The sequence below is a fragment of the Epinephelus fuscoguttatus genome, linkage group LG19 (genome assembly GCF_011397635.1).
Source record: "Epinephelus fuscoguttatus linkage group LG19, E.fuscoguttatus.final_Chr_v1".
NCBI lineage: Eukaryota > Metazoa > Chordata > Actinopteri > Perciformes > Serranidae > Epinephelus > Epinephelus fuscoguttatus.
The window spans coordinates 722,439-746,114 of NC_064770.1; the positions used below are offsets into that span (position 1 = coordinate 722,439).

Consider the following 23,676-nt stretch of genomic DNA (forward strand, 5'->3'; position numbering starts at 1 on the left):
GTACACAGGGAAGAGGAAGAGAGACAGCAACACAGGGCTGCTGGAATACCTGGAGAGGGCAGACAAGAGGTTCTTGCAGCACAGCAAGGACCTGAATGATGCCCTGCTGCAGAAGCTGGAGACTGACACCAGTGTGTTTCTTGGACTGATGGGGCGCATGGTATCTGTGATGGAGGCCCAAGCCCAGAAATGAGCAGTTCTGTTTCACGGGAAGTTTTAGTTTTGCACATTCAATGCAAACATGTCACTTTTATCAAGAAGAACTCAACAGGTTACCCATTTATGAAGATGCTTTTCACGGATGTCTTCTGTCACTGTGTTTATAAAGAAATGAGAACATGACAGCCATAATCATTTCTATGAATTTACTGAACTGAAGGATGAAACAATATTCGTGACATGAAGTAGTCCAGCAAACACAGGTAAAAGTAGTCAGGTAAGCAGCAACAAAACAGCAAAAACAATGGAGAGTAGCAGCCAAAACATGTGTATCATACACAACCAGAACTAAATAAAACAAACACTTGAATGGCAGGTTTTAAGGAGGCACCTCCACCATCCTTTCAATCTCCCAAATGCCATTTCCACAACTGACTGTGCACTGCTTAATCTGTAGTTATATGTGTGTTGCTCAGGGGTCAATCTGCCAGTGTCCGCAAAGGGCTTCATGAGCCAGCTCTGCATGGGGTAGGACAAAAATGTAGAGGTAAATAAGCATGTTGAGTGGAGAGTGATCAATACTAAAATGAATATCCATCATGCTATTTAACCCTTATGCCTCAAATAAATGTGTATGCGCATGAGTGTCTGTACATAAATGTGTGTATGTGCAGATACATACAGGGTCTTGCAGATCTGCATTCATAGCATGCAATGTATGAGGAAATGTACAGCACATTTGAAGTGTAATATATCATTCTATTGAGTTTATTATGTTCTATTGATGCCATATATGAACACAGCCAAAATTATCAAGAAAATTAAGTGACAAACCAACAATGTTCTTAGTGAGGCATATGGGTTAAGAAAATGAGGTTAAACATAAATCACTGACTTGTATTTTCATACAGTTTGTTTACATGCATTTCAAATAGTAGAGTTCATTTCACAGAGCTAAGCATCCTCTTTTGTCCATCTGAAACTACAATAAGCCCTCAGTTGTCTAAATAAGTACACATACACATTTGCGTTGTAAATTAGCTGTGCTCTGCCAGCTAACGTTAGCTTACAACAAAGGCTAACATAACAATCTCACATTCAGTGTTAGTAAGAGACAAACCGTGTTAGGTTATTACCTGTCTTCTGGAGCATAATTGCCGTCCATACGAATCTTGTCAAGCAGCACAAATACGATGTATCTGCCGTGTTTGGAATGCTGATGAAGCCTTGTAGAGCCAGGAGTAACAGCTGCACAAGTACGTGGTCCGTCGTCGTTGTTGTTCGACGTATCTGACGTATACAGTGACGCAATGACGTGGCACCCTAACCACCTCGAGCCGTGGAAAAGCAAATTGGTTCTCAGCTGGTTCGCAAGTTGAACCAACTGAGAACCAGCACCAGCTCAGCACCAGCTTTGGTGGAAAAGGGGTAACAGAGAAGCCCTGGACCATTTAAAGGGATTGGATTTATAGTAGAAAACTCATTAAGGGTGTGGTGCCAAATTAAAAAAAACATTTAAACTAACAAACACTTCTATTTTTGTCCCCATTTATCACAATCATACATTTCATCCTTCTTAATCGGATCCTGTTTTCTCTGTCTGGAAAGGGAAAGGCCTGGTCACTGTTAAAGACTTGTATATTGACAATGCTTTTTCCTCATTTGATCAACTTGAAGACAAATTTGAATTGCAACCATCTCATTTTTTCAGGTATTTACAAGTCAGGAACTATGCTAGAGTAAGCATTTCAAATTTTGAAATTTATAATTCCCCTGACGAAGTCTATTCTCTTCTAACAAAGGAACCTGAGTCCAAAAGGCTAGTGTCTATGGCTCAAACTGCTCCAAGTACACAACACCTGAGAGAGTGCTGGGAGAGGGAAATAGGCACTGTCATCTCAGAAGATGCATGGTGTGAATGTCTTTGTAGCATACACACATGTTCAATTAATTCAAGACACCAGCTAATTCAATACAAGGTTATACATAGACTCCATTATTCACGTGTTAAACTGCATTCATTTTTTTCATCCTCTTCACCACTATTAGTAAAATGCAAACAGTCCAAGGGCACACTGGCACATATGTTTTGGTTCTGCACTAAACTCCACAGATTTTGATGCGAGGTTTTCTATTTTTACTCTGAGGTTTAATGATATGATCTTCCTCCAGACTCAGAGACAGGCATTCTTGGCTGGTCTCAACAGCTCGAGACTCTTAGAGACTGGAAGGTTCTGTCAATCCAGTATGGGATGGTTATTGCTAAGAAAATTATTCTCAAAGTCTGGAACAAAGAGATACCTCCAAGTTTTGAAGCCTGGCTCACGGAGCTCTCAAGCACCTTGTATATGGAGAAAATTCGATTTAAGATATCAGGGAAATCTAATAGATTTCATCAGATATGGCAACCATTTCTTGATCACATCACACAGCGGCGAGGACCCTCATGACACCTCAGTGTTCTGACTGTTTATTTCTTTGTAATTTCTTAAATATATTGTGATTGCAGTCGCAGATGGCCACAAAATTTTTCGTTACAGAGTAAAGACTTTCCTTTTTTTTTTCTTCTTTTCCTAGCCTGCTTTGGGGAGAGGGGTGGGAAGAAAAGGGTAATAGTACGGGTTGTTATTTACCTTGATGTTCTGTTTTGCACATCTGAAAATGAATAAATAAAGTATTAAAAAAAAAACAAAAAAAAAAACACTTTCCTCCAACAGAGTCAGCTTATTCACTAAAAAGAAAAACAGATAACTAATCGGAGCCCTGATGCTGTAGGTAACAAAATGAGACCATATGCTAGGGGGGGAGGCAGCGCACACGCAGCCTTCACCAACAGAGGTTGATTACAAACTCAAATCCAGTTGTAACTCAAAATGAAATTTAGTGCAGATGCTACCTCTAAAAAAACATCAGGCTATACATGCTGGCAACTGGGAAGCGCTAACGCAACCCTCCAGCAGAAAAAACAGAGAACGTTATCTCAAGTGAACATCAAGTGCCTGGAAGATGTTGCGCGAACGCAACTTTCACCGACAAGTCTTTAACAAAGTAAGTAATATTAGTTTGCAAACAACTTAGGAGTTAGATACCTTGTCCGGAGAGGGAAGTGACACACCGGCAAAAAGACGTACCGCTTCCACACTGAATCAAACGTAGTTAAACAACTCCTCTCAAGAGGGAAAGAATGCTGTCGCAGTTCCTGGAGGGCGAACGTCCGCTACTCCAACCGACAATGGCCACGGAAGTACTAGCGACAGAATATAAGCTTGAAATGCAGTTCAATGCTTCCAAAAGCAACCTGCGCGCGAGAAGATGAAAAGGAAATTATCCTCTGATGTCACCGGAAGATATAGTCTCTTATGGATCATCCAGGGGTCACAGGTGACATTGTTGGTATACATACTCAAACTGCGCATGCGCGAAGGGGAATATTCAGTGCAACTCCGCCCCTGGCGGTCAGCAGGGATGAAACAGAACTCTGCTCATTTGGGAATAAGCCCCTCCTAGAGTCTACTTACAGCATTGGAGGCAGCCATTGCTGCTGTGTCTGGCCCCCGGTCGCCCCCTCCATTTAACTCCCCGCCCTCCCTTTTGCTGTCTTCCAGCTCTGTCACAGACACAGCACCGGGCCCCTTCTTCTTCTTCAACTTAGCCAGGATTGACGACTCCCTCTCTGGGAAGGGAGGCATCTCCTCCAGGACAGTGGCCTGAAGGAACAGAGAAGGCAATCATGCTGGGGATGTGGACTGAAAAAACTGCCAAAATTTGACTAAAAATACACATCACTGTAGACAGATAACATGTTCAGCAAAAACATGACGGCAGAGCTCTAGACTGTGTCCATTTTTGGTGACAAAGTAACAAACATTTATTAACAATATCCACCAGTGCTTCTTGCAAATGTTGTTTTATTATTTCTGGACCTGAGCTAAGTTGAGTTAAGTCATCTGAACTAACCAGAACATCGGTACTAGCGATGGACGAGAGCTTGAGATACTCTACAGCACGCTGCTGCAACTCCACATCCGAATTGCGGATCTGGCTGTCGCAGCGCAGCACCTCTTGGATGGTAGCCTTGGTCTCTGGGAACAGGTTGATAAACTTGATGTATGCTGACAGCAGCAGGGCGCGAGTCGGCACAGAGCACAGATGGAACTTGGAGTGGAGAAGGTTGAACTGGACCAGGGGACTGGACAACAGGACAGGGCAGTTACTATTTATCATTTCAACAATTAACTTGAAGCCTCAGCAGCCAAAAAAACAACATACCTGGAGCGCGGGTCACCAGCAATGAGGTTACCAAACTCTCCCAAAATGTAGCCTCCAACCTTCACCATGTTCTCATGGCAGGCAGGTGCCTGCAGGGCCTGGAAGAGACAATGATTCAACTTACTGGTTTCTAATTACAAACTAGAATTACCTCCCTGTGGTTGTATGCCTCTGCCAACCAGTCAAGTATCTCTTACAGTTTACATCAATGTCTGTGAAAACATGGAAGCTTCACACACAGAAGATCTATACAATCAGCACAGTTTTAAGGTGGACACCCAAGATGAGTGTCACCAATTCAGTATCTGACCAAATGTCTCCCCATCTGTTCCTGAGTTATGGTGTTGAAGAATGGCCAGAAAAAGTTTTTTTTGCAGCACATTATGATGTCACAGTTATGCTGACCTTTGAGCTTTTGGATATAAAATGTCATCACTTCACTATTTTATCCCCTTAGACATTTTTGTGAAATGTTGTCATAATTAGCATATGAATTCTTGAGTTATTCTTGAGTCTTGAGTTAAATTATGTTGACCTTAACCTTTGACCACCGAATTCTAATCAGTGTATTCCTAAGTCTAAGAGGACATTAATTTTGTGAAAAATAATGTTGGATTTTGTCTATATCATCCAGCCCTAACTGGAATTGTACCTCATATAATTTCATGGGGCAAATGAATCTGATTGAATTGCTTGATGCTCATGATAAAAATGCCCAAAGCCAAACAATCCTTTTTTCCACAACGCATTGTGTAAAATATTAAAGGTGTTCTCTGCAAAGCCTTTTTTATTAAACAAAAAAAAACATCACAAGTTCTCAAACATTGAACCAATCAGCTATAAAAGAACTTGTCTAAATAAAATTTGGATTTAAATAAGGAACAACTTAATCGAAGACATTCCCTGTCCAGGGTTTCTACAGTGTAAGGCAGGTTATATACACACACACACACACACACACACACACACACACACACACACACACACATACAGCATGAAATTTAAGATCAATTTTACAATAACTAAAAAACAAGAACTGACATTAAATACTTGGGACAGAGACAATTTTAAATTAATGCAAGAGGCATTTCCTAAATTATTTTAAAAAAGAAATAGATGTTACCAATTGATTAGATTAAGGATCCCTGGGAACCCTGTCGACAATTTTGATACTTAGACATTGTAGTCGGTACTAAAAAGGTGTTTTGATAAACAGCCTCAATCAATGTGTGTCCCTCTCAGTTTAAGAACAGCATCTTAATCTGTTAATGCTGTCAAAAGCTAAACTGTACGATTTTTGTAGTGGTACCTCAAAGACTGTCTTGGCGGCGTAGCCCTGCACATCATCTCGGTTGATGACTATCTGAATGACGCGATACCACACCTCTTCGCTGACATAGTCTCCAGCAATGCGGATGAGGTTAAGAATGGTGTCCACGTACCAGGAATAATCCACAGCATACTTCTCTGCAAGTATGGCCACTTTCAGCACCTGAATGAGGGAGGCACAACAAACCACAGCTCAATCAGTCAGTCTGTCATTTTGTGCCAAATCAATCACATGTTATTTATTTTGAAAACCGCTCATTATTAGACTTAAAGTTAGGTAAACTGGTTTGTCAGTGCTGGACCTATTTTTGATGGTGATGAATGCAATATGCAGCTAGTGCAGAAAAACCACCTACACCAATTGATCTATGGCTAAGCCCTGCCCTCAAACGCAATGAGACAATCACAGTGCGTATAGCCATTCCCATACACTTGGACTTTCTCTGCCTGGACGTCCATTGAAATGCATTACAGAAAGTCAGTTTAGTTCGGTTTAATGAGCTTTTTCTGAGATTTGAAGTTTAAAAACGGTGTGCATGGGGTACATACAACTCCGACACAAGATATCCTGAGAGGCTGGGCGACAGGGTGTATTTTTTACCCTTTCCTAAACCACATCTCAACTGAGAAAAGTGTGTCCTTTGGATAAAATTGTGCGGTAGACCACAACATCAACTCAACGTGAATAAGATTAACAAGGATGTCTACATCTTTTCTAAGGTAAGTCAACATCGTGTTTGAGGCAACATATTGTCACTTTGCTGGAAAGAAATATAAAGTTATCTTTAACATCACTAGCTAACGTTAGCTAAAGTTAGCCCAACGTTAGAGCCTAGCTGCGTTGTTCATCATGTCACCTTGTTTGCTGGGAGTTCATTAGCCTAATTTGTTCTAGTTTTTGTACTTTGGTGATCGTACATCATTGTTAGCTGTTGTCCAAAGGGCTCTAGTTAAACTAACGTTAACTTCTGGAGCTTAGCTTCATTAACTTATCTGTAATCACAGAGATAACAAAGGTTGGCATACATTATGCTGAATGATTCAATGTAAATACTGTAGCACCAATTAATTAACGGAGAGACACTCTTGGTAAAGATGGTAAAATGGCCGTTATCCTTTTCTCATATTCTGAGCCAGTGCAGTGCATGAACAATGCTGATCCTCTATCTTGTTGTCTTTGATTGTGACAGCAATGAGATCACGCTTACACTGGGACCTGTAAATTTTGGCTTGTAATTTAAGGTCTTCATCGACCTTCTCAACAATAAAATGATTTAAATATCCCTCCAATGCGTAGTTTAGGCCCTTTTGGTTACTTCTCAATGACATCTGATCGTTGTATCTCCAAAAATCATCGATTGCCTCCTGCACCTGCCATAGCGCCGGTCACTGAATGTTGATATTTTGTCCGAGTGAGCGGAAGGGGGTGTGGCTTAGCCATAGGTCAATTCTTACTTGACATCTGGAGAGGAATAAAGCCAGTCACACAGTGAGAGAAAAGAACATAGTATCCACAAAATCTTTCTTGTCACGCACTCTTACACCCACCATCTCCTCTCTGATGGAGTAGTCTGCCGTCTCAAGGTAGCTGAGCATCTCGGCTACAATCTGCTTGGCGTTGCTCCGATCACACATGGCATACAGCAGATCAGCTGCCCTCTGTCGAACACTTACATCCCTCTCCGTCTGTAGAGACACAGAGAGACATACGGTGACAAAATGGACGAAACAATGTGACATAGGTAGAGATAGACCTACAGACAACTGTTAACTATGTGTGATTTGTCCTGTGCTACTGAGCAGTATACCTCAGTTCTACTGTATCCTTTTTTTAGAGCTATGGTGTGTGGATGTGAAGTGAAATGAATGTACATGGGGTGACTTGTTAATGGAGGCTAGTAGGACTGTTTTCACTGGCAAGGGTCCACCACACTGCTAAGTGACTGTCTTTAGTGTACAGTGTGAAGGAGCACCTTGAGGGCGTTGATGACGGTCTCGATGTGTGTCTTGACGGCTTCATGGGAAAACTCAGAGCTGGCCAGAGTACACATGCTCTCCAGAGCCAGGTAGCGCAGGTTAGTCTCTCTGTGCTGCAGGAACTGGCCCAGCTGATTACAGGCCCGTACCAGCAGGTTTGGCTCACTGTAGAACAGAAACCAACACTTCACTGGTAGCCTTTTAAACTCTCAAAGTGTCATCAGATTGTAACAAAGCATACAGCAGGCCACAGTTAGGACTAAGCAAGACTAGCTTAAGTTTGATTTCACACTAATCACTTAAGAATATTTCATGGTTGAAAAGATGTTATTTTATAAAACTGGGCTGTCTGTAGGGTTGGGTACCGAAAGTCGGTGCTTATATGGAACCGGTACCTATACAACCGATACCTACTGGACCGAAACAAAATGCACATTACGGTGCCTCCTATCAGTGCTTCTTTTTTTTTTTTTAAATGCTATGTCTCCCTCTATTGGACGTTACACGTAACAGAATCATTCATTCGTTCGTTCATTTGTTGAGTGTATATTATTATTTAAAGGCATGCTAAGCACCGTTGTCACTTCTGTTTACATTCAACAATGTTATCAAACACAACAGAGCTAGCTCGCCCCTCCCCCCTCGTCCTCCGTGACTCTGTCATGAACGAGCAATAGCTGCTAGTTACCCTGGATTTACACACCTGTTCAAGGGATAGTGCACCCAACGTGAAAATTCACCTATTATCTACTCACCCTCATGCCAATGGAGGAACAGGTGAAGTTTTAGAGTCCTCACAACACTTGCAGAGATCCAAGGGGGGAGGAGGTAACTTAGCAACAAAACTCCACCTAATGGAGGCTTACGGCACCCCAGATTCAAACGTCCAAAACAACATAAGTGAAACCACAAAATTTCTCCATACTGCTTGTCCGTAGTGATCCAAGTGTCCTGGAGCCCCAACATAAAAAGTTGTTTGGAAAACATCATTTGAACTCTGTTTTTAGCCTCATTGTAGCCTGTAGCTCTAACTGCCTCTCTGGGCATCGCGTTCACGTGTGCGCGCTTGCGCGAGACCATGAGACATGGGCACCACGCTCATGTGTGTGTGCTTGCTCTCGCTGGTCTCGCCCTTGCTGATTGGTACAGCCTGGACCCAAATGTTTTTGTTGCCATTTGCGGAGCCTGGGCTGCCTACAGAGACCAAACTTAATAATAGAGTTAATATTATTGTAATGTTAATTTGTTAAGTGTTTTATATTATATTTTAATTTTTTTTTTTTTTTTTTTTTTAGGTAATTTTTTTGGGGCATTTTAGCCTTTAATCAATAGGAAAGCTAAGTATGAAAGGGAGAGAGAGAGAGAGAGAGAGAGAGAGAGAGAGAGAGAGAGGGAATGACATGCAGCAAAGGGCCACAGGCTGGAGTTGAACCCGGGCCGCTGCGGCAACAGCCTTGTATCCGGGGCGCCTGCTCTATCCACTAAGCCACCGACGTCCCATTATATTTTAAAACTTGTTAATAAGAGTTCATAAACCTATGTATTTCTAGGTATTTCTAATTTGCCTCAGCAATAAATAAATAAAAACACTGTTTTTATTATAATTTCAAACTGTTATACAAAATACTCACACACTTCTGAAAGGTGGCCCATTTGTGCCACTTTTGAACCTCCATAAAAAACTCATATTTTGAGGTATCGGTTCAAGCACTGTTTAACCACCGGTACCGTAGTCTCGCCACCAGACAATCAGAGATCTCCGCCTTCTGATAGTCTGGGCACATTCTTTTTTTAAGTGTGTTTAACACACTTTAGAAACAAAGCAACGCAAAGCAACAGCTCTTGCATTTTTTAAAAGGACACACCCTCCCGGAAATGTGCGCTCCCCCTTTTCTCGTCCGCAAGGAAACAAACACACAGAGAGCTTGAAAATGGATGCCGAGAGATTTAACTCCGCTTTATCAAACGTGTGCTCAGTCCACAAGATTGTGGAAATGAAGGACTTACAACGACTTTGTTTAAAACTTTTAACGCAGCCGGACTATGTTTACGAGCACAAGACTTCGGCAAGCCACCGAAGGACCACTCTGCGGATTTACTATTGGTTCTGCAACGTAGGGAGTTTTTTTAAACTCTGAAATTGTATCTGCCCATTTAAACACAAAATCAGGGAGAAAGACATCAGTCTTTAGTTAAGCAAAGTGTCTAAAGACTGACTTGTGAGTCTACCGGTACTGTTTTAAAAGTATCGGTTCTGCACCGATATCAGAAAAACCCAACCCTAGCTGTCTGCGCAGTAGAAAGACGCAAATACTTTTGAAATTGGTGCTAGACGTCCAGAGAAAACAGAGAAAAAGAAGTTGTGGCATTTACTTCTGCTCAAGAGCTAGAACTCCTACAACTACCAGAATGCACTGTGCCTCACAACACAGATAAAAATTCCCACTGGTGAGTTACGTAAAGTGAGCTGCTCGTCTGATAACAATATGGTGGCTGGTAGGGCTGTATCCAAATATTCGAATATTCGTTTCTATGGGTAGGTATTCGTTATGAAAATTTGGTATTCAATATTCGTTTTTTTATTTATTTATTTTTTTTAACATATTTTTCTGGTGCTAAATGTAGTCTTTTTGTTGTTGGTAAATGTAGGTTATCAATAAAAATCAAAACTTTTAAATTGCATCGTTAAAAATGTGAAAATATAGTATAGCCTACCAACTGAGTTTGTGCGCACGGCACGCTTGAGCGCATCCGTCTGAGGCTGTGGATCAATGCCAAGTTTTACCACTTTATCACTATTCCCTCAAACTTGTAGCTGTTTTTTCGTTATCTTTTGAATTTAATATGAATTATGGAACCGTTTTTGTCAACGTTTGTTTCCCCCGTTTTGTACAATAAATTATTGTTTAAAGTTTCAACAAGTTTCTTTTGGAGTGCGTGACACAAGTGTGTTTTGAAAACGACCGCGGACTGTCACCTGCTCAACGCATCAGTACCTTCGGATGCCATGACAGCAATAGCCAATAATGTCAAAATATCACTTACAGACCGATTTAACAGACGATCACTGCTGCCCAACCCGCAGGTCCATTTGCGGGTCCCGCGGGTTACGGGTCGACCCGCGCATCACTACTCAGCTCAGTCTATAAGGCTGTACACAACAGTAAGGCTATAGACATTATATTCTATTCAGGCCGGCAGAACCAGCAGCGCCTCAGCTCTACAGTTCACGGCACTGCTGATTAACCTTTTTATTGCAGCACAGAGTGTCTGCCAGCAACCAATTACATGCAGAGGCTTCCTACAACTTGTTTCAATTGGTTCTGATTTAATCAGAAGACAAATTAAACAGGATGACTAGCCAATGTGAAAATCAAAAGAAAGCATAAAATAATGTACTGAAGGAGACTGTTGTGCCATCACATTTTTTTGTGGTTTGAGAGCAAAGATCCGGTTGCTGCTGTGCAAAACTCCGCAATACAAATCGGTCCGAAAACCCCCAGGAGTGATACAGCTAAAAGTATAATTGCCAGAGAAATGTCCTTGATTTTAAAAATTTTATATGTATGAAAGCTGACATAATTTTTTGCTTGCTTTTACTTTTTTGTACAAAGCAGAAAAGACTTTGAACTGTGTAGTACTAAACTGTGGAGTTAGACCTTTAAACAATTTTTTTTATCATTTGTGTCCAGGATTTTTTAAGTGGGGTGAAAAGCCTGCTCAATGATGCACTGGAACCATCCTTAACATAACCCCTTCCCTGCCTATAAAAATAAAAATTTTACGCAACTTTCAATGTTACGCACCAGGGTCCGACGTTAAGGTTTTTTCCTACTTGCCCTGCCGGGCAAGTACTTCTCAAATCTACTTGCCCCATCTAAATTCTTACTTGCCCTGCGTAACAGGTTCTTTTTCTGGCTGTGTGGTGCATATTTTCGCTCATGACTTATATTTTACGTCAGCAGAGACGCTCAGCCAATGGAGGCAGCAGCACATAAAAAAGCAGCACACTGCAACTGGCTCCTCCAAGGACAGAAACAGGAGAGGAAATACACGATTACAGGCCTGGAATTAAGTCATTTTTAGGGCAAGGCCACTTTGGCCTTTGATAAATACAAATTTATTGGGGCATCACGGCCAAAATGTGGGGCACCAAGGCCAAAACCAATGGTGCAATAACAATATGTGCTAACTACATTGAATGAAGAGAAAACAATATGTGTGCTGAAAAACAGTACTGAGTTTATTAAAACTGGGTGTGCATGACTGGGGATATATCTCGTTTCTTGTTGTTTTGATTCATGTCCCTTATTTTTTCAGTCTTTGAAATCTCTTTATTCTGTTGTTATCTCCTAGTTATTAAGAAATTATTATTAGAAGAAGATTCTTTATTGTCCTTTCTCAGCACATTACATACATTGAAACGAAATTTGACCTCTGCATTTGACCCATCCTACTGTATACTCCAACTCCAGTTCTTTTGCCACTGCCAGTGGTCAGGATCACTGACAGGAGTATTCACCTAACATAGCTCACATATCTTTAATTATATAATTATTTATATGTCTCTATGTATATTTTTACATAAATCCCCAATATTTAATTTGCCTTTAAAAAAAATCCTCTTCCTTCATTTAATTTGACAATGTTTATTGTATTGTATTATATGTATTAATTCTCTACAATTCTCTACAGGATCTTGTATGTTCTTTAATGTGTGTTCAATTTATTAAAACAAAAAAACAAAAAAACATTTTGTTGAAACCTGCAGCAAAGTGAACCCTCTTCCTCAGAGAGGATCTCTGCCTCCCAGTTTGTTCCTGGTGACAAAGCAGAGTGAACCGTCTTTCTTCTCAGAGGATCTTTGTCCCATGAGAGCAGGCAGCATGCTGTTCTTATCTATCGCTCTGCTCTCCGTGTCCGCATTTAAAACATCTTTCGCTGGCGATTTGACAGTCACTAGAAGCACATTATGACCCTTTGTAAAAGTTTCTGTGTGGTACCTGTGTTCTACATGAGCTAACATTAGCGGGTAAAGACTGAGAGGCTGTCCGGTATGTGTGTGTGTCCGAGTCGGTGCTGCTTGCCCGATCGGGCATGTCTGAGCAGGGTCTGCTGGCCTGCCGGCTATTTTTACTTGCCTCAGGCATTCGGGCAACCGTTAATGTCGGACCCTGCGTACGTTACGTAAAATTTGTATGTTTATAGGCAGAGAAGGGGTTATGTTAAGGATGGTTCCAGTGCATCATCGAGCAGGCATTATGCCACATAGTATCAGTCCCAATTCTTTCGCCCAATGTGTATCAACAATGAGTTAATAATAATAAAAATAATGTTTTTATTTATTTATTGCTGAGGCAAATTAGAAATACCTAGAAATAAATAGGTATATGAACTCTATTAACAAGTTTTAAAATATAATAAAAAAACACTTAACAAATTAACAATACAATAATATTAACTCTATTATTAAAGTCTGGTCTCTGTAGGCAGCCCAGGCTCCGCAAATGGCAACAAAAACATTTGGGTCCAGGCTGTACCGGGGGGGGGGACTAGCTCTGTTGTGTTTGATAACATTGTTGAATATAAACAGGTGACAACGGTGCTTAGCGTGCCTTTAAATCATAATGTACACTCAACAAATGAATGAATGAATGAATGAATGAATGATTCTGTTACGTGTAACATCCAATAGAGGGAGACATAGCATTAAAAAAAGGCACTGAAAGGAGGCATCGTAATGTGCGTTTTGTTTCGGTCCAGTAGGCATTGGTTGTATAGGTACTGGTTCCATATAAGCACCGACTTTCGGTACCCAACCCTAGTCACCACTCATCGCGATTTTGGACTGTGTGTGTTTAGGCTGGTCTTGTGCAAAATACATAAGAAATAAAAGAAAAATGACGTTATTTTTGAAAAGTCGAGAGCTTCCTGAATCCGGCAATACCACATATCACAAGGTTTGATGATGTAATGCACCTGGGAGATACCATTTAACAGAGGAGGAGGGGAGTGAGGACATCGGCGTCCTCGAAGAGTGAGTGAGGTTAAATGCCACAGTCATATAAACACAAGCTAAGGCCTAGTCCACACGGACCCGTGTACTTCTGAAACCGTGTATTATTCTATGCGATTTGGCTGTTGGGCCACACGCAACCACACTTTTGGGCCCCCAAAACTGCGTTTCTTTGAAACCGGAGTCCAGGGTGAAGTTTACGGAAGACTCCGGTGCCAGCAGCTGCGTGTAGATAGGATAACCGCAGTATTTTATTACCCGTCTCCATTGTTTGACGTCAGAGCAATGGTAAATAGTTATTTTCTTAAAGTTTACTAACTACTAAAATCCCACATCCTATGTTAAATACAATGTTTCTTAACTATATTTACAATGAAGCTTGATTCTGCACTCTGCACTTAGCCCGTATGTGAATTTTTACCATTGCTATGGTAACAAGTGACAGCTGACGTTAGCGTTAGTTAGCTTAGCTCAATCGTCAAACAATAACCCATAAAATTATAATTCAACATATTTACACAAAATCAACAACAGGTACCAACAGTTACAGTCCTTAAAACCTTAGCTAATGTTTTGTCACAGGTTAGATGGTCAAAATTAAAGTAATAATAGCTGAAATCCCTGAGGAACTATGCTAGCATTAGTGACGGTTGCACAATACAAACTATATAAACAAATTATCTATTGAGGGTACACTACAAAAATCGGAAGGTGCTTAGGTGACATTTACCCACCTGAAAGAATAAATGAAAACAAACGGTGATTTTGCTCATCTTCAGTAGCTTTACTCTAGGTGTAACTGCCAACTGAAGAACCAACCATTTATATACCCAGATTTGCTCTCATGCCTTTACTCAAATCAGTTATGCTTTAAATTGAATGGGGGGGTATTCTGTATGGTATTTGTAAAGATACAAAATCAATATCATATGCATAAAATAATGTCACAATTGAGTATTGGGCAGATACACATAAATACCCTACATGTCACACTAACTTTATTTGTGAGCATGCTATCTGCTCTCTTTGGATGGCATATCCAGCTGCTCAACCCAATGACCAATGAAGGAGGCTGCTCCTGTTGCTAGCTACCCCAACTACACTACCACGAAAGCAGCGATGGGCCTGCCAACGGAGGCTCTGGATCCGGTCCAGGGTGAAGTTTACGGAAGACTGGCCGTCAGCTGCTGCGTGTAGATAGGATAACCGCAGTATTTTATTACGCCTCTGCTGTTGAATTAGGTCAGAGCAATGGTTTGTGGATCAGTTGTTTCTTATTTTTAACTACTTCCTAAAATTTCGACTTCTGATTGGTTAAAATGGCCTTACTGTTAGAAGTTACATCGCCACCTACTGCTTTGGCGTGTGTATTACATCACTTGGTAGCAGGGTTTGCGGTTTTGTGTGGATATCATATTATTTTTTTAATCACACCACTTGCGTGGATGAATTTTTAGCCGGAGCTCAATCAAAACAATAACCCATAAAATTATAATTCCGTAAGGATATTTACCTAAACATCTGTCACTTGTGTACCTTTCGGCCTTTCAGCCCGAGTCAGCTACCCGGCCACCAGCAGCTACTGTTCACTGTTGTGGTTGAGTGCTTTTTGCTCACATTAGCTGCTGAACAAGAGGCCATAGCCCAACAGTGGCTGTCATTCCCTGGTTCAGCGGGTGTGTGTCCTGTGACTGTGTGTGCTGCTGGGTTTGCCGCTACAGAGAGTCTGTGGCTGTGCAGCGGCAATACAACTATATAAACATGTTACTGTGTTTCTGAGGGTACAGCTAAAAGAGTCGGAAGGTTCTTTGGCTCTGTGTGTTTTTATCCACCTCTCTCTCATCACCCTCAGTATTCACAGTGAAACTGAAATGGCTCCAAACACCAGATCTGTAGGTTATTGGAGGATCTTCTATTTCTGGTCTGGTGTTACTAACCATCTTGCAGTAAGCTATTTTAGCGTAGCTGCCTCCCAGTGTGTCTCACTGGAGTAGAATGTTCTTGTTTGGGGGTGGGAGAGGCAGGCATGTTGCTCTGTCCTGTGGGCTGCCTTGTTGAGCGCAGTGGCACTGAGAACATTATAGTAAACACAGCTTAAGCTGTATATCTTATTTTCCAAATACAATAGAATAGTACAATGTATCGTTCAATTCTTTTTGTATACTGAATGCAAAGCCTTGTACCGAACAGTTCAATATGAATACATGTATTGTGACACCCCTGGTATGGGGCCCACCTTCTGTTTACAAACTCTCATAGTAAAGCTAAACAGTACACTAAATTGTGTTTCTGAAATATTTCAGGCAAGAAATACGCAATACAGTAGCAGAATCTAGGACTGAATTTGATCAGCACTGCCTAGTTTTACAGTTTGGTGGTGGTGTGGGGTCATAAAACATAAAACAGCAACACTAGGTCTTGTGGAATGTGTTGGTTAAAAGTACACCCATTTAACTTAACTGTAACCATGCACTGTAATAAGCAGCAAAGTACACAGTTCATAACTTATACACACGTTCTGCAAGTGTTTGACATAAAGTGTATTGATGTAGCCATAGTGATGTCACTGATTGGTTTAAGGACTCCTGTTTAGAATCCTTGAGTTTGTTATTTCAGCCTTCACCATCTTTTTTTTTGGAGTAGTGACCATGTTTGGACAAGAGGTTGGAGCTGTGGAGGAGGGAGGGATGGATCTGCAGTGTTTCCCCTATATGCATGAAATATGACCGCTGCTCCTGTTATTTATTTATTATTTTTTTTTGGTCTTATTTTCTGTACAGCATCAGATCACAACAGAAGACATTTAAAACTATAGTTGGTAATCCTGTTCAGAAACACTTCTTGTTATACTGGGTGAAATGGTCCTTCCATCCTAGGAGTAGTCAATACATTATGTGTTCAGAAAAAGGAACGAAAAAAATCTGACCTCTGTGGCAGCTGCAGGCCTGTACAAACTCTGACCAATCTCTGCCATTCAGTGTGAATGGAAAGAACCAATCAGATGCCTTCATGTCTCGTCCTGCCCGAGCCCCTCTCTGTCCCTCCCTCCCTCCTCCCTGCGTGCACTCATCACGTGTCACCGATGCTGGAAATATTCAGCACACTCCTCAGCAGAAATACAGAGTTAGCAGGAGTTTGCTGAACAATGGCAGAGAAAATGCAACCACTTCCAGCGTTACTTGTAACCCCACTAAACAGGCTGAGAAAAGAAAGTCGGAGGCAGAAAAGGCTGCGACGAAAAAGGCTTTGGATAAAGTGAGAGGACAAACCAGACATCAACATCGGTGCAGCTTTTGAACGGTGGAGACAACTGAGGGAGCTGAAGGGCCTGAAAAGTGATGCAGAGGTTGCTGTCTTTCTGTTGGACAGGTAATTATTTGTTTGCTTCAGGGGGATATGTTATTTTACTCGGCTCTCCTTTACCCTGCTGACTTCTACTGCAGGATGCGTGTTCAAGTTTGTGGAGCAGTGGCTTTGGACAGAGCACTGAAGGGAGGGGGAGGAGGGGGTGGAGCTTAGAGGAGGTGCCGCTTTCAAATCTTGTTAGCAACATTGCCAGCTATAGCTTTAAGGTCACCTTTCCTATAGAACAGGTCTATACCTTGTCCTTTTACCAAACAAACTAAAAAGTCTTATGTTATTTATCTCATTTACACGACGGCATGTCATTTCTGTCTCTACATGGTCACGCGCTTGCTCTCTGCATTGTGCACGGCGGAGTTCTGCCCCGATGCGCACACAGACACGCGCGCATATCTGCATTTTCCTGACCGAACCCGACCCGAGCCCGACGCAGTTTATTACCTGATATAGTTATTGTTATGGACAATGTGTAAATGACCATCAAAAGACTGCTGTTAAGCACAGACAAACGCCGCTTGCACAGCAGCACAGCACAGTATGCACACTCAGTTGGAGCGGAGCCTGTGTTGCGTTCAGGCGTTGTCACGTAGATAAACAGGCCATATCATATGCCCCCTGCATTCTGTATGTTATGTGATTTTACTGAATATGGGTTGGTTGTTAATATATTTTTGTTCATTAAATGTCAATTGTTTTAAAGATTATACTTTTATTATGTTCAATAAAACTGTATTTTCCTAAATCTTGAGACACCTCATATGTAAGCTAGACAGACATTTCACCTGCTCATTACTGTGCACAAATGTACTGCATGCACTTAGTCCTAAAGAGCCCTTCTGGTGCCAGTAGATACATAGAAACATCCCAGCAGACTGTGCTTTGCAAGCGTACAAAAAAGTTTTGTGCGTGTGAAAATTTTTTTATGTAGACATGCTTCACCTCCGCTGCTACAACTCCATCCTAGGGGAAACACTGATCTGACTCATAGAATGTGGCGACACCTTGCAGGTGGCCTGTCATTCAAGCAGCCCTGGCCTCAAATATGCATAACTTTACGCCTTAGTAACATTCAAATGGGTGACTTATATAAAAAATTCACCCCTCGGACAGTTGTCATGAATGTTAAAATTAGATAAAGAGACCAAAACTGTTTTTTGCACCAAGCTGTGTTTGGGCATTTTAACATGGGGGTCTTTGGCCTGAAGTGGCCATTTGAGGAACTCCAGCTTGTGGCACTTCTGCACTGGCTTCATTTTTTCAGGCCCAAAGGTTATTGTTTGGTTTTTGCTAGCTAACTGTTACCATGTAGCTTGACTGAACATGTTAACTGGGGAGATTTAATTAATCAATTTCCATTAGTTCTTCACAGCAAAACATTTTTTTTTTTTTTTTTGATAAATGAGTTGTTCACTTTAAATCTTAGGTTTGCACACAGCCCATGCTGTCGGCTAAAAGTGCATGTCCCCATTAGTTAGTTTGCTAGCCCACATGGCACATTTCACACTGTATATTTGACAAATTAATGGATTTTTGTCTTCAAAGAACATCACTCAGAAAAGAGGTTTTTGAATTCTTATTTCCTCTGACATTAGTCACACACAAGTAGCTCATCATAATATTCAAGGTCTTTTTAAATTATTTTAATCTTCTGTAATCTTCAGTCATCTCAGGTTCCAGAGGATACAGTGAAGGTGTTACACTGCTAAGTTACTGGATGAAATACTATAACTTTTCACTGTGAGTCACCTGCTCAGAGTACTCACCTGTCGTAGTGGATTATCAGTGAGATAGCCTCAAACAAGATAGCATTCTTGGCATTGGAATGCTGCACCTTCTTGGACTTCGGTGGCTCCTGGGCCTTATTAAGGATGGTTTCCAGACACTCTACCAAACGGCCCTTGACGGCACCATCTTCTGGTGGAGGATAGCACTGCAACAGGCGCAGCAGCTTGCAGGAGAGCCACGGTGCAGGGACAAAATAGTAGGTGTAATCCTGTAAGTCAGTGGAGGCCGACGACACAATCTGGAGCACCAACAGAATTTTTTTAGGACATAGTATGGTCAGTCAAAACCATAACCACGCAAGACACTGCATAATGGTTTCAGCAAAGTGAAGCTCACTGAAATCCCTCCAAACACACCTCTTCAAAACTGCTTACAACTCCTAAAAAACTGTGCTCCTCTTCTCCCTCCCTGCATTGTTTTCCTTCTTATTTCATCTTTGCATTGTTTTTTTCCCTTTAGTTTGTTGTTCTTTGTAAAGCATCTCTGGGTATCAAGATAAACAACATATAAATCCAAAGTGTTGTTCATTCATTATTTTTAAAGGTTACACCTTTTTTGAAACATTTTAAATTGACAGGGATGCATGCTGCAAACATCTCAGAAAATCTGTATTGTGAGACTATGAAAACGATTTAGAAGCCCAGAGTGATTACTTCAGAATTTGGTCACACATCACACAGAGGACACACACAAAAAATGAAAAAACAATAATAAGTCTGATCAATAACTATTTAAAGTTCTTTTTGCGCCTGATTGTTCATGAGACACACACACACACACACACACACACACACACACTCACCCTACTAAGTCGGGAAACGGCCAGGGAAACACAGGTCTTGAACTCATCTGGATTCTTCTGACTCAGACAGGTGATGAGAGAGATGGCTGCTGTAACCACACCCTAAACCCCAGACCAGACCCAAACACATGCACGCACAAGAGAGAAAGTAATAACCCCACTGATATATCACAGCTCAGTGGATACCAGTGATGCAACTGGTTTCATAAATTCAATATCAATTTCAGAATCGGAATGTGCTCACCATGTGTTGGTCGTTAAGCAGGTGTACCACGCGGGATGTCCACTCACCCATCAGCACCAAATCAGGAGAGGTCTTATAGAGCCGCAGCAGACACAGAGCAGCTGACTGTTTCACACTGTCCATGGTATCACTATGGTGCAACACACTTACATTATCAGCAGCTCAGTCATGTCACAGCTATGTGAGGTGACATGACGGATAACCACTCACAGCAAAACATGAGAAACAAAAACAAAGACAACTGAGGATGACAATCATTCATTTTACCTCCCCACCTTCCAAAGAAGAAGTCACACTCACCCAGCAACCAGGATCCGAGGGATCTCACTAGCAAAGGCTTCAGCCATCTCGCGGCTTCCCACATTCGCGATACAGTGCAGCGCCAGGCACATGAAGGTGGGGTTGCGGCTGGACAGGTCATTCTTGATGGCATTGTTAATCAGACGTATAAGCTCACTGTTGCTGTTCACCAGTACTGAGATGAATAGGTAGCCCTGGAATAACAGAGATGAGAGAGCAATGACACCAAACAGTAAAGGCATTAAAACAGCATAGAAGGAAACATAAATAGTGTTCAGTGTGTGTGCCATGATATTCTTCTAGCTTCAGTTTTGCTGCCGTTGAACTGCATTGCCTTATACTGAGAGGTGTTTCCAATATAAGGTTTACCTTAATTGATATTAATGGGTAGACTGCATTGGTAGTTTTGTTGATGAAATCTATGATGAAAATTCTTCACCCCCTTTTTTGCATGACAAAAACAAGATGGCTAAAAATAGATTTTGATGAATAAAATTACGACTAAATCTATGTTTCATTTTCGTTGACAAGACATGACGAAAAAGTTAGTGGTGGACTATGGGCATTAAAGACCGAAAACAGCTGTGCTTGTAATTACCTTCAAATGCAACATGAGTGACACGCTGGTAAACTCCAGTAAACAGTAGGCACAAGGATGTTTCGCTAGCCAGCAAAAACACTCGGCAGAGTAGCATCAGCTGTTGGTGCGAGTTGTGAGCTGTAATTCAGCAGTAAATAATTAGCCATCTGTGCCTGCTGGTGGAGCTGTTGAATGGATTTGTGGAGTTTGTTAGTTGCAGCGGTGGCTGTTAGCAGTTAGCTCCGGAGAGCAGCCACCGACCATTGGACTTCACAGCTGATCCCCGCAGGACTCCACTCAGACCAGATTAGAGAGGGTTTATGGTTTGATGCTGTTTGGCAGGCAGTTAGGAGCCTCAGTTATCTGTGAGTGTAGCTGTGCTGGAAGTAAACAGTCTGAACTAATATCAGTTTTCTCTGACAGAGAAGTTTAGTTTTAATCACCAACTCTGTGAGAGGACACAAGTCTAAACCTCTATACTAATATCTTGCAGATTAAGATAGAATTCAGTTATTTCTCTGCTTCTTAACAGTGAGATCTTTAAGTCAGAGTTTGCAATAAACCTATGTTCTAATCCTGGTCATCTCAGATTAGTTGTTTGTGGTGTCAAAGTTTTTGAGAGCATAAATAGTGGAGTTGTACCGATAACGATACTAGTATCGGAAATGCCTCCGATACTGCCTAAAATGCGGCATCGGGCATCAGCGAGTACAGCCTATGACCAATCTGATACCACGTAATGCCTCACGTCATTACGCATACACACGCTATTGTTTGAACATCGCCATCGTGATGTGTGCATGTGCGAATGTCACGTCGCAGGACATGCGATATTTTCTCTTTTTTTAGAACATGCATACTTTTGTTTTGCTTCAGAAAAGCAGCTCTGATGCTCCGCTCATTGCTCCGTTGCACTCGCCCCTCTCTCTCTCTCCCTCTCCCTCTCTGACAACAGCAGCCCCTCCCCCTTTCATGCATACGCTGCAGTCACACACTGAAAATGAGCGACATGCAAGAGAGAGAAACGGTAAAGGAGGATTTATGCCTGGTACAGACTACACAACATTTCTGCCGGCTCTGAAAGTCACTATGTCACATTACATGATTGTGGAGTCATAAAACCGTGCCGTGACTTTGCTGACAGACGTGACACACTACAAGATGGTACACACCAATTATCCCCGGTTGTCTTTCACGACGTGTCTGATGTCATCGGGTAATTCTTGTCCTATTTTTATTATTATTATTTGAGTCACTGTGTCTGTTCATGTGCCAGCCAAAATGCTGTTGCAGTCACCTAAAAAGTGCCAGCAGAGGGAAGGAACTACATGTGAAGTACCGAACGTAAACATAAAAGTCACTGATTTCTCCACAACAAGTTCCTGCAAATGTTTCACAATAAAAACCTATTTAGAAAATGGAGGGATTCTCTCAGCCAAGATTATAAGGGGCTTTTAATTTAAAACAAGTTCAGGAAGTGCTGAGTTTGAAATGATGGCGCCATGCATTAACTTTATCAAGGCAACAGGAGCGGATAAAATGTAAAAATATAAAGATACAGAAGGATAAATAAATAACGGACCGTCTATAATGTAGTCTGTTTCAAATGAAGCTAGTAGCCTCTGCAGGTGTGGTGAGTAAAAGCCCCGCCACTATTTTTTAAATTTTCTTACTTTAAGTCATCTGGTGAAAATTCTTGTATTTTTAATATACAATTTTTAATATTGCAACATATATATTGCAAAAATAAATAAAAAAAAAATATCGCAATGTCAGTTTTTTTCCAATATCGTGCAGCCCTACATTCTACTGTAGCCTTTAAAATGTCTTTTTTACCAAATTGTGTGGCTGCACTTTAACCTCTCTCTTGATCTGTGTCGACACTGGATAACAAAAAAAAAAAAAAAGTTTTATGGCATTCATTCTACTATTATGTATTTATTCATTAATATTTTACATAGAGTTTTAGGAGTTAAGACATACAACAATTCATATGCCATCCATTTTTATTTTACGAGCTGGTATCGGATCGGTTCTCAGTATCGGAAGATACCTAAGGTTCAGGGATCGGAATCAGTATCATGTAGGAAAAAGTGGTATTGGTACATCTCTCATAAATAGAGAATTGTTGAACTTTTCAAATGATGATCAGCAAGTGTGTGCTTGTACACCACCCCTTAAACCTGTCAAACACTAAACAAAAATGACTAAAATGTGACTACAACTAATTCGCATTTTCATCTCAAGACTGAGACAAAATCTAAAATATCTGTAAAAATGAGCTAGCAACTAGAATATACAACATCAATCCATGACTACAGTCCCCACATCATGATCCTATGCTATTTGGGTGTGTGGAGAGTAAAAATAATCCCACATTAACCAGTGGGTGGTGCCAAAACATTACTAATTCCACATTGCAGAGTCGTGAGGTATTAACATCTGATGCTTAGATTAGGTCTGTGAAGTCACAGTTTTGGCATAACGATGTAATTGTTCAACAAACAAGAATTCAGTTAATGCATGTTTCCTACAAAGTGGCTTGCATTTTGTTATACTGACAATGTCATTTTAGTGTACCCTATAAATTAATTGCATGGACAAAACATTAGAAACACCTTTGAGTATAACACAATACAGTTAAACAACAGCACATACTGAAGCCTCCACAATGACCATTAAGTTGAATCAACTCTTAAAACAGATTCAGCAAAAAATGAAAATTAGAACATTCCTGGAGAGGATTTGTTACAGGACTAGATTTGACTGCATTGTTTTTTCCCCCCCATCCTTCACCGCCAGACATTAAATAGATGATAGGAAATACGACAAAGATGCAACAAGGGACCCCA

At 41.1% G+C, this 23,676-nt stretch overlaps 2 protein-coding genes across 6 annotated transcripts in view; one reads left to right on the forward strand and one right to left on the reverse strand.

Moving 5' to 3' along the window:
* LOC125878876 (uncharacterized) overlaps window positions 1-3,660 on the forward strand; it is a 189,120-nt gene extending 185,460 nt beyond the window's left edge. For both annotated transcript variants that reach the window (XR_007447805.1, XM_049560343.1), the window contains one exon: window positions 9-3,660. Coding sequence is in view for 1 of the 2 variants with exons in the window: in XM_049560343.1 (XP_049416300.1) it covers window positions 9-99 (91 nt within the window). In the remaining variant the exon portion in view is untranslated. The remainder of the gene's footprint in view (window positions 1-8) is intronic.
* ap2a1 (adaptor related protein complex 2 subunit alpha 1) overlaps window positions 1-23,676 on the reverse strand; it is a 91,433-nt gene that overhangs the window by 42,506 nt on the left and 25,251 nt on the right. For all 4 annotated transcript variants that reach the window (XM_049560193.1, XM_049560194.1, XM_049560191.1 and 1 more), the window contains exons 3-12: window positions 20,245-20,438; window positions 19,945-20,074; window positions 19,701-19,802; window positions 18,877-19,136; window positions 7,731-7,899; window positions 7,306-7,443; window positions 5,738-5,920; window positions 4,429-4,526; window positions 4,117-4,348; window positions 3,678-3,866 (exon numbers count right to left, since the gene is read on the reverse strand). In XM_049560193.1, coding sequence (XP_049416150.1) covers window positions 3,678-3,866; window positions 4,117-4,348; window positions 4,429-4,526; window positions 5,738-5,920; window positions 7,306-7,443; window positions 7,731-7,899; window positions 18,877-19,136; window positions 19,701-19,802; window positions 19,945-20,074; window positions 20,245-20,438 — 1,695 coding nt within the window. The remainder of the gene's footprint in view (window positions 1-3,677; window positions 3,867-4,116; window positions 4,349-4,428; window positions 4,527-5,737; window positions 5,921-7,305; window positions 7,444-7,730; window positions 7,900-18,876; window positions 19,137-19,700; window positions 19,803-19,944; window positions 20,075-20,244; window positions 20,439-23,676) is intronic.